At 45.1% G+C, this 16,550-nt stretch overlaps 1 protein-coding gene across 2 annotated transcripts in view; it reads left to right on the forward strand.

Annotated features, from left to right (window-relative positions):
* Positions 1-16,550, forward strand: part of RAD17 (RAD17 checkpoint clamp loader component) — an 89,175-nt gene that overhangs the window by 44,172 nt on the left and 28,453 nt on the right. For both annotated transcript variants that reach the window (XM_068127566.2, XM_068127577.2), the window contains 6 exons: positions 3,848-3,984; positions 7,867-7,919; positions 8,750-8,905; positions 9,289-9,358; positions 9,720-9,867; positions 11,542-11,718. In XM_068127566.2, the coding sequence (XP_067983667.2) occupies positions 3,848-3,984; positions 7,867-7,919; positions 8,750-8,905; positions 9,289-9,358; positions 9,720-9,867; positions 11,542-11,718 (741 nt within the window). The remainder of the gene's footprint in view (positions 1-3,847; positions 3,985-7,866; positions 7,920-8,749; positions 8,906-9,288; positions 9,359-9,719; positions 9,868-11,541; positions 11,719-16,550) is intronic.

The raw sequence follows: 16,550 nt of genomic DNA on the forward strand, positions 1-16,550 counted from the left end.
CACACAGCACAGGGCCACTTCCCAGTTCTTTCCACCTCACCACATGCTTTACCACTTGCCATCACCTTCGTCTTTCCGATATTCACCTTCAGACCTTTTGTCTCCATACATTCCTTCCACGTGTTCATCTTTTCCTTCAGTCCATCCATACTTTCCGCAATCAACACCAGATCATCTGCATACAACAACTCCCACGGTAAACCCTCCTTTACGTTCTGAGCCAGCACCTCCATCACAGCTACAAATAGTAGTGGACTTAGTACTGACCCCTGATGCACTCCCACCTTCACCTCAAACTCACCACTGTTCCCGTCCTTTGCCCTTACAGCTGTGCGCGCTCTTTTGTACATTGCCATCACTACTCTGATCAACCATTCCTCCACTCCTAACTTCCTCATTGCCCATGTCAATACTTTGCATGGAACCCTATCGAATGCTTTCTCCAGATCAACAAACCCAAGAAACAACTTCTTCCTCTTCTCCATGTACTTCTCCTGCAACTGCCTCACAATAAAAAGCGCGTCTGTCGTTCCTCTTCCTGGCATAAATCCAAACTGCATTTCGTCGATCTTCACCTTCTTCCTTATCCTCCTCTCCAACACCCTTTCCAATACCTTCATTCCATGCTCCAATAACTTTATCGCTCGGTACGAGCCACACTCTAGAGGGTCACCTTTCCCCTTGTATAGAGGGACGAGGGTACTCAGTTCCCAATCCACTGGAATGCGGCCCTCTTTCACCGCCAGATTACAGATCTCTGTCATTCTCTTCACACCCCCAACTTCCTGCTGCCTTCAACATATCTCCCACAACTCCCGTCGGCCCTCCCGCTTTTCTACTCTTCATTGCTTTAATCGCTTCCTCAACTTCCTTCTCAGCTATCTTCTCTGCCGGTCCTAAAACTGGGTTACTCTCTATGTTGCCATCCCATTCATTCTCTGTATTCAACAGCATTTCCATATATCTTTTCCATCTTCCTTTAATTCCATCTGGGTCCACAACGATTTGTCCCACTTCATCCTTCAAGCAACTCACCCCCATCACATCACACCTCTCTTTCGCTATCTGCTTTGCAATCCTGAATACTGCTCTCTGACCCTCTTCCGAATCCAAGCGTTCTCCGAATATTTTCCTACATGCCTCCTGCGCCTTTGCTACCTCTTTCTTTGCAGCCTTATAAATTTCATGCTCTGCTGTTTCTGCTCCCATACCCTTCGCCTTCTGCCACTCCTTGAACTTCTTCCTCTTCTCGTCCATCCTCTTTCCAACTTCATCATCCCACCACCATGTTTCCGAGTGCCTCGGTGGTCCTTTTGTCCATCCACATACCTCACCAACGGCTCCCAACAGACTAGCTTTCATTGACATCCAACCACTTTCAAGCTCAACCACATCATCCTCGACCCTACTCAGCCTCTCTTTTAATGCCTCCCTTATTGTCACCTCTTTCAACCTCCACACCTTCATTCTCGGTTGGTACTTCACCCGCCGAGCTCTCCTCGCACCTTTCACCCTTATGTCGCAGACAATCAAATGGTGCTGTGAAACAGCCTCCTCCCCCGGGATCACCTTTGTGTCCCGGAGGTGCCCCCTATCTCGCCTACGCACCATCAGGTAGTCAACGGTTGTCGTCGACCCACCTGACGTGTATGTAACAAGCTTATTATCCTCTTTCTGGAACTGAGTATTACAAATCAACAAATCAGCTCAATCAGCAAACTCCAAAATCCTTTCACCTTCTCCATTTCTCACACCATATCCGTAACCCCCATGAACTCCCTCAAAACCATCCATACTCCTTCCCACATGTCCATTTAGGTCTCCTCCTACCACAACAACTTCCTCATCTTTCACGTTTTCCATCAGCTTCTCTATCGCACACCAGAACTTGTCCTTCTCTTCATCGCTCCGACCAACCTGCGGAGCATATCCCGCGATGACGTTCACCAAGAGCTTTCCAATCATCATTTTCACCATCATCAACCTATCACTCACTCTAGTCACACTCACCACACTGTCTACAAACTCTTCAGAAAACAGGACACTAACACCATTCACGCCCTGCAGGCACCCTTGCCACACAAACTTGTATTTCTGTCCCTGCCTACCCTTCACCATTCTCACACCACTTCCCTTCCATCTCGTCTCTTGCACACAACATATGTCCACTCTTCTTCTGACCAAGACTTCCACCACTTCTCCTGATCTGCCTGTCATTGTCCCTACATTCCATGTCCCAAATCTCAGAAACCGATCTCCACTAGCGGCTGTACCCTGCCCATATGTAGTTGTAATTGTCATGGTTCTCTTTTTGAGGCAATGTTTTTATGGCCGGATGCCTTTCCTGACGCCAACCCTCTTAGTCTTCTCTTAGGACACACGCAGGGATACGGTGTACCGATTTCAAGGGGGGTGGGAGGGGGCATCACGGCTGCGGGGGTCCCGTCAGCACCACGCCCTATGGCGGCCCGGTCAGCACCACACCACGTCGGCCCGGTCAGCACCACACCACATCGGCCCGGTCAGCACCACACCACGTCAGCCCCACACCACGTCAGCCCGGTCAGCCACACACCACGGCGGCCCGGTCAGCACCACACCACGGCGGCCCGGTCAGCACCACACCACGGCGGCCCGGTCAGCACCACACCACATCGGCCCGGTCAGCACCACACCACGTCAGCCCGGTTAGCACCACACCACGTCAGCCCGGTCAGCCACACACCACGGCGGCCCGGTCAGCACCACACCACGGCGGCCCGGTCAGCACCACACCACGGCGGCCCTGTCAGCACCACACCACATCGGCCCGGTCAGCACCACAACACGTCGGCCCGGTCAGCACCACACCACGTCGGCCCGGTCAGCACCACACCACGTCGGCCCGGTCAGCACCACACCACGTTTGCCCGGTCAGCACCACGGCGGCCCGGTCAGCACCACACCCTTGGAAAGGACTTCGATGCTGTGGAGAGATCGAAGCAAGCCTCCTTGCTCGAGCGGATCGGAAGCGGAAGTCCATATATATAAGCACATGTATATAATGTGCACATATATATAAGGATATAATATATTGTGGGCTTTCACTAAAAATACTCGCAAATAATAACGGTGGGGTAGCAGAAAAGGAGGTGGGGTTGAGAGGTTGGGGTATTAAATCAAGCCTCTCAAAATATCAGCACCACACACCACGTCGGCCCAGAGCCTGGCGCGAAGTCCAAGGACATCAGCACGCAGCTCCGGTTGGTGCGAACCACTCGGTCAATGGCGCGAACCAGGTCCCGACACGCCCATAATGTCAGTGGGATACAAAACACAAACTGTTCAGTATGCCCTCTACTGACTGCCGTTGTAGTAGTTTTTCAATGTTTTAAGACCTTGCTCTCCAAAGGATCCGAAACCATCACACTGTTTCGACAGAATATGATTCCTTGCTCACATTGCAGTCCTAACGTTCCACATTTCGACTTTTATTGCTTATGTCTGTGAATATCAGTTTGAACACTTTGACATTAAAAAAATTATTTTAATCTCCTCCTCTGCCTTGTGAACACAAAAATACCCAAACTGGATTGATGTTTGGGAAAGTGTTAATTGTGGAGAGTTAGGCATTTGCAGTAAAAATAAATATTTTTGAATTCCTATAAACTACAGTATTTATATATCTATACAGTAAATGAAAAACGGTTATTTCAGAAATTAGGAGATTTTACAACAATACGGTTGGAGCCATTACTCTTGTGGAAACACTTATCTTTGTGGACTTGGTACTTATTCTGACACAATACAACTGAACTGCTTGTTGCCCTGTATTATTCTGCATGCCCTGTCTGTTTACTTGTTGTAGAGTGGCAGCCCAAAGAAGATGTGTACCAATCGACACAAGTGGGCACATTTCGAGGATTTTTGCTCCGAGCAACCAAGTATCCGGTTTTGGATTTTGGCAAAGGTGTGCAGTCTGGAAGACGAATGATACTTTTGGAGGTGAGAAGGGAAAGTGATAACCTTTGGTATACCAGTCCTCAAGTGCTGTCGCATACCAAAGACCTCACCTGTCTGTGTGAATTGCTGGACTCAGTAACACTTTGATAGCCTTATGTCTACAGCCAATAGGATTGTTTTGTACACTAAGTCGAGGCTCACGGGAGAGCCAGAACACAGAATGGAACAGCTTGGAGAGACACACCAACACTTGGAGGAAGAACGGCTGAATGGGGTAAACTGCAAAGGGAGTGGGAGAATGATAGTTTGTGAACAAGCATTACACAAGTTTAACACAGCAAGAGGCTGAAAAAACAGGATGGGAATACCAGGAATGAAACGAGGGTCAAAAAGTTAATGGGTATGGATGAGGTGGTTATGGGGGAGAGAGGGGGGATGGGAATTGCATGACCAGCCATATTTAAGGGGAGAGTGTAGTTTAACAGACTGAGGAAGTTGGTTCTACAAGTGAGAGAAAATATGAATGAATAAATGAATGGAGGTGAGCAGTGAGCCTCGATTTTGGAAGTTTCACGAGAAGTGGGTTGCTGGTGGAATGTGTGCACTGTGGAGAAACCTGGGAGTGAGGAGGGGAAAGAACAAGGAAAGGGCATAGGGTAAAAGAACAGAAGGGAGACAATATACAGTCACTTGAAAAAGTAAGTACACCCCATGTAAAGTTTTGACTTTTTCAACATATTTCAACATACAGCTATTTGATCTTCATTTTAACAATATTCATAAATAAAGGTGATATAATATCAACAAATATCATGAAACATTTACATTTTGTCATCCATTGTATAATTTAAGTAAACATAAATGCAAATTTCGCATGTGGAAAAAGTAAGTACACCCTTGGCTCTAATAGTTGGTATTGCCCCCTTTTGCAGAAACAACCTCAAGTAGGCGTTTCTTATAACTGTCAACAAGTCTCTGACATCGACTGGGAGAAATTTTTGCCCACTCCTCCATGCAGAAGTCTTTCAGCTGTGCGATGTTTGAGGGGTTTCTTGCATGCACAGCTCGTTTCAAATCCCCCCACAACATCTCGATGGGATTTAGATCCAGGCTTTGACTTGGCCATTCCAGAACCCTCCATTTCTTTCTTTTCAGCCATTCCTTGGTGGATTTCCTCGTAAGTTTAGGGTCATTGTCATGTTGCAAGGTCCACCTTCGGTTGAGCTTCAACTTCTCTGACAGATGGCCTCACATTATCCTCAATCACCCTCTGGTACAATGAAGAATTCATAGTGGATTCCATGATGGTGAGCTGCCCAGGCCCTGATGCAGCAAAGCTGCCCCAAACCATAATATTTCCACCACCATGCTTTACAGTTGGTATCAGGTTCTTGTGGTCAAATGCTGTCTTTGGTTTTCACCAAACATGTCTTCTGGTACTGTGGCCAAATAGCTCTACCTTTGACTCATCTGTCCAGAGCACATTGTTCCAGAAGTGCTGGTCTTTGCCTAGGTGTTCATTGGCAAACTTTTGTCTCGCCCTGATGTTCTTTCTGGACAGCAAAGCATCCTCGCACACCTTCCATGTAGATCAAATTTGTGCAGCCTCTTTCTAATGGTAGACTCGTGCACTTTGACATCAACAGTGGCAAGCGCGACCTGTAGGTCCCATGAAACATTCTGGGGTTCTTAGAAACTTCTTTCAGCATTTTGCGGTCTGCTCTCGGGCTGAACTTGCTGGGGCGGCCTGGCCTGAACAAGTTGGCAGTTGTTTGGAATCTTCTCCACTTGTAGATGATCTTACGGACAGTCGAATGATTGATTTTAAATTGTTTTGAGATCTTTTTAAATCCCTCCCTGGCCTGAACAAGTTGGCAGTTGTTTGGAATCTTCTCCACTTGTAGATGATCTTACGGACAGTTGAATGATTGATTTCAAATTGTTTGGAGATCTTTTTAAATCCCTTCCCAGACTCGTAGGCATCGAAAAACCTTCTTTCTGAAGGCCTCAGAGAGCTCTTTTGATCTAGGCATGGTGACGCCGCACACTTCAACAACAAAGAGCAAACCAAACGAAATGTCTGAGGTTAAAATAAGACAGTTTCCTCCAAGATCCTCTCTAACGATGTTCTAATCATGTGCACCTGAGCTGGTGCACCTGATTCTAATTTTAGGTATTTTAAGTAGTGATAAATGTAGGGGTGTACTTACTTTTTCCACATGCGAAATTTGCATTTATGTTTATTTAAATTATACAATGGACTACAAAATGTAAATGTTTCATCATATTTGTTATATTATATCACCTTTATCTATCAATATTGTTGAAATGAAGATCAAATAGCTGTATGTTGAAATATGTTGAAAAAGTCAAAACTTTACATGGGGTGTACTTACTTTTTCATGTGACTGTAAGACAGAGAGGCGATCAAACTGTCTGCAATGTGGGAGTACCAGACCCAGAGATTCAGTTTTCTCATGGGAGATTCCAATGATTTTGACAGCCTTGGATTGCATGGAATCAATATGTGAAAGGTGTGAGGTAGGGAGGCTAACCCAGAGGGGGAGAGCAGTACTCATTCAAGCTGTGGATGAAAACCTTAATTGTATGTTGTCAGGCGTTTGGATTTGCCGAGGAAAGACAGCACAACGGTGAATGCTCGGTGTGCAGATGGCTTTGGAGGACATCTACATTTGATTATTTGCCCATGAGAGATTGTCATGGAAGTAGATGGGAAGGTTTGCCCGATGGTACTTTCAGAGAGACGGTGTGAAAGTTTGACATTTTAGAGGATTTAAAAACACACTCCATGTAGGGACAAGGAGTGAGGGTTTGAGTAGGTAAGATTTGAAAGCAAACACTGAGTTGACACTTTTTGTATACATAGTTCAGGTTTGTGGAAAAGCTAGAATTGGTACACTGAACGTATCAGGACACAACACGGCAAAAAGAACAGTTGAGAGAGGGGAGAAACACCAACTGCTGAGTTGAAAGCCAAGATTGAGGCAAACTTGGACAATGGGTGGGAGGGGGAGGGAGGAGATGCATGTGGTGGACTATATGGATGCAGAAGGAAACACTCATGAGGGAAAAGTGGAAATTTGGAAGGTAGGGGGATTGGGGGTTAATGATGGGAGAAAAGATCATGGTTTTGGATATTGTGGATGATCTGAGAGGGTGGTGAACAGCTGTCTTGAAGACCTGGGGGGGGGGGGGAGGGGGTAATGAGATTGAAGAGAATGTGGAAGTTGGTTCCACGGGTGGTTAAAAAAAAGTGGATCGAAGGAGTGGTAGTAAACAGTGATCCTGGATTTAGGTAGTTTCACCAGAAAGGGGATGATAGGCCCATAAACTTAGCTTCATCGCAGGAGATTCCAATGATCTTGAAGGCAGGTTGATCGGTCAGCAGTTGAGGGGGATCCGTTTTTGCACATTTTGTATGTAATGCAGTGATGTTGGCGAATTTCCAAGCAGATGGAAGATGGCCTAGCGTAAATGACAAGGTGAAAGTGGCAGAGAGAGGATGTGCCAGAACAGCAAAGCAGATTTATAAGACACTTGAGCTGATGCTGTCTAGTCCAGTTACAGAGTCAGAGACGAGGGTTGAAATAACCTTCTCCACCTTCTCAGATGCAAAAGACACAGAATCCAGGAGCAGTTGGATATGACGAGGAAGGATGGGCACCGAGAATGAGGGGTTTGGGACACAAGATTATGGAAGCAAGATTTTGCACAAGTTTTCATCCTTCTCAGGAGTCGAGCCAGCTGTGGTGCCTTTTGAAGTCTGGGAAGGGATGCAGGGGGGAGCATATGTCAAAGACAAAGACAGACAAAGATAAAACAAGATAAAAAGGACTCTTCCACGATGCAAATTGTGTGGATGCACGATGTTGATGTGCCTGTTTGATTGATTTGTGTGTGCAGGATATGCCCAACCAGTTTTACCGGGAACCCTCACTCCTGCACGACGTTCTCAGGTTGGTGTTATCATACTCTGGTCGTAAATTGCATTTTTACATTTACACTTCAACTTTCCCTTTCACGCAAGCCCGCTGAGATTACCCTTTGTGCAGTATTGTACATCACTTGCAAATCAGTCTTGATGGAATGCTTGAGGTTCAGTGGGGGGAGCTTGAGGAGGATGCAAACCAACCACTCCCCTCTCCCTCTGCACACTCTCTCCCTCCAACCTCCAACATCCCACATTACTCCTTTACCACATTACTCATCTGCACCACTTTAAGTCAGTGGTGCCGATGCAGAATCTGAGCACTTCATCAGTGTATGAATCATGTGTGCTGTGAGCAGTTTGATTTCAGAGATTCCAGTGTTGGTTCACGCAATTACTATTTCGGTCATTTATCCATATCCACCACCGAAGGTAGACGGAGGTTATGTTTTCAAACCGTACCCAGTTTGTGTGTGTATGTCTGTCTATGAGCAGGATATATCAAAAGGTGGTAGACAGTTTCAGATGAAACTTGGTGGACTGATTGGGTCTGTGACAGTGATGAAGTGATTCGATTTTGGTTAAGATCCGGATAAGGCTTTTATATTTTTTTATTGATTCTTCACCATTGAGAGAGAGAGCCAAAACGATCTTGAGCTTGATATTTCAAAAAGTTATGGATGGATTCGGACAAAACTTGGACAGGCTGGGTGTGTGACAAGGACAAACTGATTGGGTTCCTCTCTCTGCCACTTGTGAAACACATGCTTGAATTTATTTGTGTCAGAGGATATCATCAGTAAAGAGCAAATGAGTGCCGACAGTCTCCATTGTCCATAATGGGTACATCGTGTGCAGGTGGTTTGTGCGAACAGGGAGATGTCCTCTTATCATAATTATCAGCGACTGTCCAAGAGTGGGAAGTGGAGAGAGTCGTCCAAGTGATCGGGTGGGTGGCGTATTTACGCTATTGCCCCGCAAAGTACAAGAGGAGCTCTCAGTAACCTCCATCAGGTGATTTGTTTTTTTTTGTTTTAAACAGAGAGAGGGTGGAATGTATTATTTGTAGTGGAGTAGGTGTGCGCACATCATGCGTGCACATCAACGTGCTGCATTCTTACCTGAATGATATAGCGGGGAATGGGCAACAAATGATAAAATGTCGTGAAGGTGCACCTGCTCGTGTTCACATGCAACACAGTTTCCTCAATCTGGATGGTACATGTAATCATTCCATAAGTAAGAATAAGATGACAAACACCTTGTTAGAATATTGGGCTCAATCGTTTTTGTGAAGTGGTTTGGTCAAGTCTGAAATGCAGTACATTAAAATCTGATATTGTGCATTTGTTAAAGGTATTAAAAGAGGACTTTTTTTTGTGTCCCTCTTATTTCAGCTTCAATCCTGTAGCACCGACAAGTCTACAAAAAGTGCTCAATAGAATTGCCAGCATGGAGGCAAAGAAGGTGTGTCAACTGCTCATTCATTTTGGTGTTCTTCCTTGGTCATCAAAGAATGTGCGGAGATGTGACTGAGTGCATTCAGCCTGTGTTAGTTCCTCATTCGGTCCACTGTTGATTAAATGTTGGACTTTTGAGCCTCGGGTTTAAAAATTATTTCACAAAGCGTCGAGCTGGTTTTGGTTTTTGTTTTCTGTTTTGTGATTTTTGCATTTTTGCGAATATCTAGCATGGTGTTTACAGATAATTATAAGAGTCTATGTCGGTGAGTTAAATTTTGTACCTCATGTGTGCAATTTTTCCTGTGATGTTTTTACTTTTCTCTCTCCACCCGAAACCCAATTCTTTCTTTCTTTTTGATTTGCAGTCTTCACATGTGATGGTTCCAGATAGAGTAGTACTGGAACATCTCTGTGCAGGAAGTACTGGGGATATTCGTAGTGCCATCAACAGCCTGCAGTTCACTTGCTTTGCAGGTTCTTTGTTATTACCTCCACCACCGAAGATGGACGAAGGTGAGGTTTTCACCGCTGTCTTTCTGCCTGTGAGCATGATATCTCAAAAAGTTATGGACGGATTTGGACGAAACTTGGTGGACAGATTAGGTGTGTGACAAGGACGAATCGACTTTGGGAAGATCTGAATATGGATTCGGATACGAGGACAATTTAATTTTTTAAGTGATTCCTCACCATAGAGGGATCGGGCGAAAAGCGATATATAACATGATATTTTTAAAAACGTTGTGGACGGATTTAGACTAAACTTGGGGTACAAGTTGGTTAGGTGACAAGAACAAGTGATTAAATTTTGGTTCAGGTCTGAATCCAGATCCGGCCTATCAGTGGCATACAAAACGCAAACTGTTCGGCCTGACGGAGGTATGCGCTCTACCAAGTGCCCTTCTAGTTTTATAAGTGACTAGCAGGAGTACGGGGAGGGGGGAGGGGGGAGGAATCAGGAAAGAGAGAGGGAGGGGTGAGGAAGGGAGTGGAAGGGGGATGGGAAAGATATACTACATATACATCTTTTGGGTGGGAGGGCATGGCTTTGACAGGCCCCTCCGTTTTGGGGGAGGGGAAAGGGAAGGAGGAAAGAATTCCCTGTGCAAAGAGTGCTTCATAACCTCAGTGTTGCACAGGTTAAAAAAAGGAAATTTTAATACCCTCTGCCACCATCACCAGGTGGCGCTACATGGTACACATTTACGTAGAGAAGTTACGTCCCTTTCCTGGTCCCCCACACTCCCAAATGGGGCTGCGGCCACATAGCCTATATTACCCCCCAGACAAAGTTGTATTTGTATTTGTACCCCGAGTAAAGTATAAAAGCGTTTATGGCTGGAGTACCCGGCGTTACTCAAGCGAAAAAGAAACATTAACATATTTGAAATGAGGGCAAATATAATGGAAAAGCAATTACGTCCAAATCAGAATTCATCACAAACGTCAAATCATCATTTTACCTTTTTGTTGAATATATGCTGGTGAATGCACCGTTGATCACGTTTCTGAGTTAAGTATGATGACGTTCAGGAAGAAGAAGAAACCTTTCCACCAACTTTGACCGCTTCCGGAATTTTTTATTATTTGTGTTCAACTGTCTGGTGATTGTTTTGTATTTATTTTTCCGAATGTGTACTTCTATATGACAATTCAACAATTTTTATTCAAAAAGGCTTAGGCACCGTAGAGCGATTTATTTATTTATTTATTTATTTATTTTCGCCTAAAACACTCCCAGGCACTCACTGATGAACCTCTGAAAGTTTGATGAAGATCTGTTCAGCCATCTCTGAGAAAAATGGCGACACACAGACAGACACACACACCGTCCAACGGCTCTCTTATGTAGTAGATTCGTCACTATTGAGAGATCAGGCCAAAAACGATATGAAACACGATATCTCAAAACGTCAAGGATGGATTCGGATGAAACTGGTTGGACAGGTTTGGGTGTGTGACGAGGACGAATTGATTCAAATTTGGTGAAGATCTGAAAACGGATACGAGAATTTATTGTGATTCTTTACCATTGAGAGATGCGCCCAAAAATGATATATCGCATGTTATTTCAAAACGGTATGGATGGATTCGGACAAAACTTGGTGGATGAGTTGGTTAGGTGACAAGAACAAGCCGAATCGATTTTGGTTAAGGTTCTGAATTTACTACCTGTCTTTCTTTCAGGTATAGCTTCTGGATGCTTGCCAGGGCAACTGAACAAAAAACGTGAACGCACGGGAAAGAGAGTTCCACTGAAGCGTGGTGGAAAAAACGGTTTGCACATCGAACAGAAAGTGACCAGTGGGCGAGACATTTCACTTTTTATTTTCCATGCTTTGGGGAAGATTTTGCATTGTAAACGTGAGTCACTGTGTATTTTGGTTTCTGCAATGGGATGGTAAAGCAGCATTATGTGATTTATAAAATGTGTTGCTGCAAATATTTTCATTGTCGTTTGTCCCTCGACCCTCCGACAAGATCTGAGAGGCATACACATATTTGGGGTCTGCCTAGCAGGCACGTAAGATGTCGGCCATTATTAAGCATGCGAGTTCAATAGCTCAGTGGGCTGTTGCCGCATTCGATGTCCTTGGGTTCGAGTCCCACGTTGTCAGAATTTTATCACACTAGCCCCATGCAGGAATTTATTCCAGCTTGATATATACGAGCAGGGTACCGTATTTACCGGTGTATTAACCACACCCCTGTTTTTCAAAAATATCTTACTATAATTCACCAAATGTCCGTCCGTCTGTCTGTCCGTTCGAAGGTACCGCAAAAACTGTTGAACCAATCGCAACGATATTTTGGGTGGGTAATCCTGGCATCCCCAGGAGTAAAATAGGCTATTTAATTTTTCCAATTTCAGCTTTGGTCTCCAGCATTCTCAGGTTTGGACTCCCGCATAACTTTCGCGTTCGCATAACGTTCATTGTGACGATGTTTGTGTTCATGGTAGTGTTTGACGTGATGGTGTGAACGTAATTTCGTCATGTTTTTCGTTTTTATTTTCGTAATCCTTTAATGATCGTTCAATGTTTAATGAACGTTTAAAGAGCGTAAGAATGAGCGTCATGAAATATAAATCGTTTAAGTGATGATGTTTTCATTGTGACGATGTTTGTGTTCACGGTAGTGTTTGACGTGACGGTGTGAACGTAATTTCGTAATGTTTTTCGTTTTTATTTTCGTAATCGTCCAATGAACATTTAATGAGCGTAAGAATGAGCGTCATGAAATATAAATCATTTAAATAATCATTTTCGCCTCCTAATTGAAGCTCCGCCAATTTTTTTCCAATTTTTCCAATTTTCCAATTTTCCAGTTTTTCCAAACACGATGGAATAATATTTGCCGATATGAACAGTGATGTGGCTTTTATTGAAATTCTACAAATACTGTTTAGATTTTGATGATTTGCATGTGATATTATTTAACGGATGTTTATATAAATCGTTTAAAATAAAATAAAAACCTTAAATTTCTGATATTTTGCCTTTTCATTTGGGCCTCACAATTGAAGCCCCGACCGTAGCGTGGGTACCGTTGCTAGTAATAATAATTCATGCTCCCGGCGAAGCTTGATGTAGGACTGGAAGGGCATAGTCTTATCAGCCGTGTCATCAGGGACATGTTGGGAGAGGTGTGTGTGGCGTCGAACCGACAGATCAGATTTTTCAAATCACATCTTTTAAGTGGCCTCCACCAAAACGGATACATTCATGCTGGATTTTCATTCAAAATGTCCATGAAATGCTTACAAAATTCCAGTCGAGTGACTGTGTCGATTTCTTTCAGACTCTGCACAGTTTGAATTTTATTTATTGGGATGAAATTGGAGGTCATCGTGCAGAATACGGCGAACACTCCAACCGATATGCTGTGAGCAGCCGATTGACTCCTGGCAGAGCGAGTTGGACTCCGCAACACCACTTCCCTAACTCTCCCAATGTTCTCTGGTGTGCGGACCGTTCGTGCACTGCCAACAAATTGATCACAAACACTGCCGGTGTTATTGAATTTTTCCACCCACTTCAAAATAATGTTACGAGAGGGAATTCTACCGTGCCATGCAACACCAAACTCACGTCTAAATCTTCTCTGCACCTGCACTACCGATTTGCATTCAAAAAATGCCCTCACCGCAAATGCGTTGTAGCACCGACCAGTTCTCTTTCGTGTCTCTCACTACACTGACAGGAGAAACTGCGTAACTTTCATATCACGCGACACACAAGGTTTCCCCCACCACAGCGGACCTTTAGCTGCAGTTGCTTTCTGAAAACCGTCACATTCCATTGAATCACCCTGTACGAGTGCAGAAATTAACGACTGTCTCGACAGGCAACCGTCACACAATTATTTGCTTTGTCATTGAGTTCTTTCTTGCTATCACATTTTGTGAATATTTTAACTTTCCTGCAAGATTGGACCTCTTCCAATCTGCTACATTTCAGGAAATGTCAAAATTTGCCATGACAAGTATTTACTTCTTTTTTTTTTTCTTTTTTTTTTTGGGGGGGATACTGAATCGAGGCTCGTGAAAGAGCTAACATTTATTTCACAAACAAATCAACCAGCAAACAAACAAAATATATAAAAAGAGGGAGCGGAAGACAAGATGGGGAGAGAAGGGGAAGCACACAAACACAACATTTGAGAGCAGGGAGATGGCTTGGGGGGAGGAAGCGTGGGAAGGGGGTGGGGGGAGGGAGAAGTATAAAACACAAGGACACAAAGGACTTCCAGGACAGAAGTTGGTATTTCAAAAAAGTGGATTTGAGGTGAAATTAGCGGAGGTAGAAAAGATCAAGGTTTTGGATGGGGGAAGATAAGAGATGGTGGTGAACAGCTGTTTTAAAGACCTGGAGGGTGGAGTGGGATTGAAGAGAGTGAGGGAGTTTGTTCCAGAGAGGGGAGAAAAGAGGAATGAAGGAGTGAAGGTGAGCAGAGAGTCTTGATTTTGGCAGTTTAACCATAAGAGGGTTGCAGGCAGATCTTGTGCGACCTGTAGAAATATTTGGGGGACAGAGCCCAGAGAGAGCTGGGGGGGCAAGGCCAGAGAGGAGTCGGTAGAAGACGGAAAGACCACCAACCTGCCTACGGTGAGTGAGTGAAAGGCCCTTGGAGTTAGCTTCATCGCGGGAGATTCCAATGATTCTGAACACTTTGGTTTCAACAGCGTGAAGACGAGCTAGGTGTTAGGCAGGGGCACCAGCCCAGAGGGGAGAGCAGTATTGCATTGAGCTGCGGATGAAAGCCTTGTATGTGGTGAGGAGCTTAGGTGTGCCAAGGAAGGACTTCGCACGACGGAGGATGCCCAGTCGGCGACTGGCTTTGGAGGCCAGATTTGAAATGTGGTTTTCCCAGGAAAGATCATGGCAGATAGTGAGACCCAAAAGCTTGAGTGACAGAACTTCTTGGAGAGGATTATTCAGAAAGTGGATGGGAGGGTTGTCCAGTCGGTCTTTTTGGAGAGACATCGTAAGAGTGTGAGATTTGTCAGGATTGAAAGACATGTTCCACTTGTTTGCCCAGTCTGTGATTTTGTCCAGGTCTGCAGAGAGTGAGGAGGCTGCAGCCTGCCGATCTGAGGGATGAGGAATGGAGCGACAGAGAGTAGAGTCATCAGCAAAGAGATAGAGAGGATTTTCAAGAGAGTCAGAGAGATCATTGATGAAGACCAGAAAAAGCACAGGGCCCAGAACACTGCCTTGGGGAACTCCAGCCTGAACAGGAAGAGGAGATGAGAGAAAACCATTCAGGGCCACACGTTGACTACGACTAGAAAGGAAGTCCGCCAGCCATGCGTGGAGATTTCCATGGATACCAAAGGAGGAGAGTTTGGTGAGCAGAGCGGGGTGCCAGACCGTATCGAAGGCACGTGATATGTCAAGGGAGACAGCTCTAATTTCCTGTTTGGCATTGAGGACCTCCATCCATTGTTGAGAAAGCAGAAGCAGCATGTCCAGAGTAGAGTGACCAGGTCTGAAACCAAATTGATGATCAGAGATCAAGCCATTGGAGAAGAGGAAAGATTTCATATCTGAAGCAATGATGGATTCCATGACGTTGCTGATAATTGGGAGAAGGCTGATTGGTCTGTAGTTGCTAGGATCTGTTTTTGCACCTTTTTGTGCAAAGCGGTGATGTTGGCTGATTTCCAAGCAGATGGCAGATGACCTTGAGCAAAAGAGAGGGTGAAGTGAACACAGAGAGGGAGTGAAAGAGCGGAAGAACAGGATTTTAGGACCCGTGGGCTGATTCCTTCAGGTCCAGTTGCAGAATCAGTCGAGGGTTGACAGAAACCTTTCCAGCTTGACAGGAGTAAAGGACACAGAGTCCAGGAGCAGCTGGGTACGACTGGGTACAGTGGGTACAGAGAGTGATGGGTTTGGGACACAAGATTTAGAGGCAAACACAGAGTTGAGGCATTCAGCTTTTTCACGTGCGGAGTCAGCCGTGTAGCCGTTTGAGGTGAGGGAGGGGATGGAGGGGGAACAAACACCAGAAACAGATTTGATTAGACGCCACCAGGATTTGGAAGAGGGAGACAGATACGAGAGTTAGGTCTTGAGAACGGAGAGATATTGTTTCCTGGCTCTCCTGAGGGTGGACACACACTTGTTTTGGGCTTTGTGAAAGGAAATGAGATTTCCTTCCGTTGGATTTGCTTTCCAGGAGACGAAAGCAAATTGTTTCTGGGCAACAGCCTCACCACAAGATTCCGTGTACCATGGACGGGAGGAAGGGCATGACAACTGAAGACGAGATGGGATAAATCTGTGCATGAGAGAGAGCAATTTACTTTGGAAGAATTCCCAGGATGAGTTGATGTCAGAGGCGGTAGAGATGGGAGACCAGTCCAGATGATTGATGGCTGCTTGAAGACCATGCCAGTTGGCCTGAGTGAAATGCCAGACTCGTCGATGCTGAGGAGGCTCTCTGAGAATGGTCAGAGAGATGTCCACTTTAACAAGCACATGATCAGATGAGCCGATTGGAGCTGAAGAAGAGCAGCAGACATTTTCAGGGAAGTTAGTCATAACCAAGTTCAGAAGAGAAGATGCTCCGTTTACTGAGATCCGGGTCAGGAAATTGACAGATTGTGTCAGTCCCAGTGAGTCGCAGAAGTCCTTTGCTGAAGAGCCATGGCTGGTGAGAGAGGTACCCACACCCAGCCAACTGGCATG

The sequence above is a fragment of the Myxine glutinosa genome, chromosome 1 (assembly GCF_964187855.1).
Source record: "Myxine glutinosa chromosome 1, kmMyxGlut1.1, whole genome shotgun sequence".
Classification (NCBI taxonomy): Eukaryota; Metazoa; Chordata; class Myxini; order Myxiniformes; family Myxinidae; genus Myxine; species Myxine glutinosa.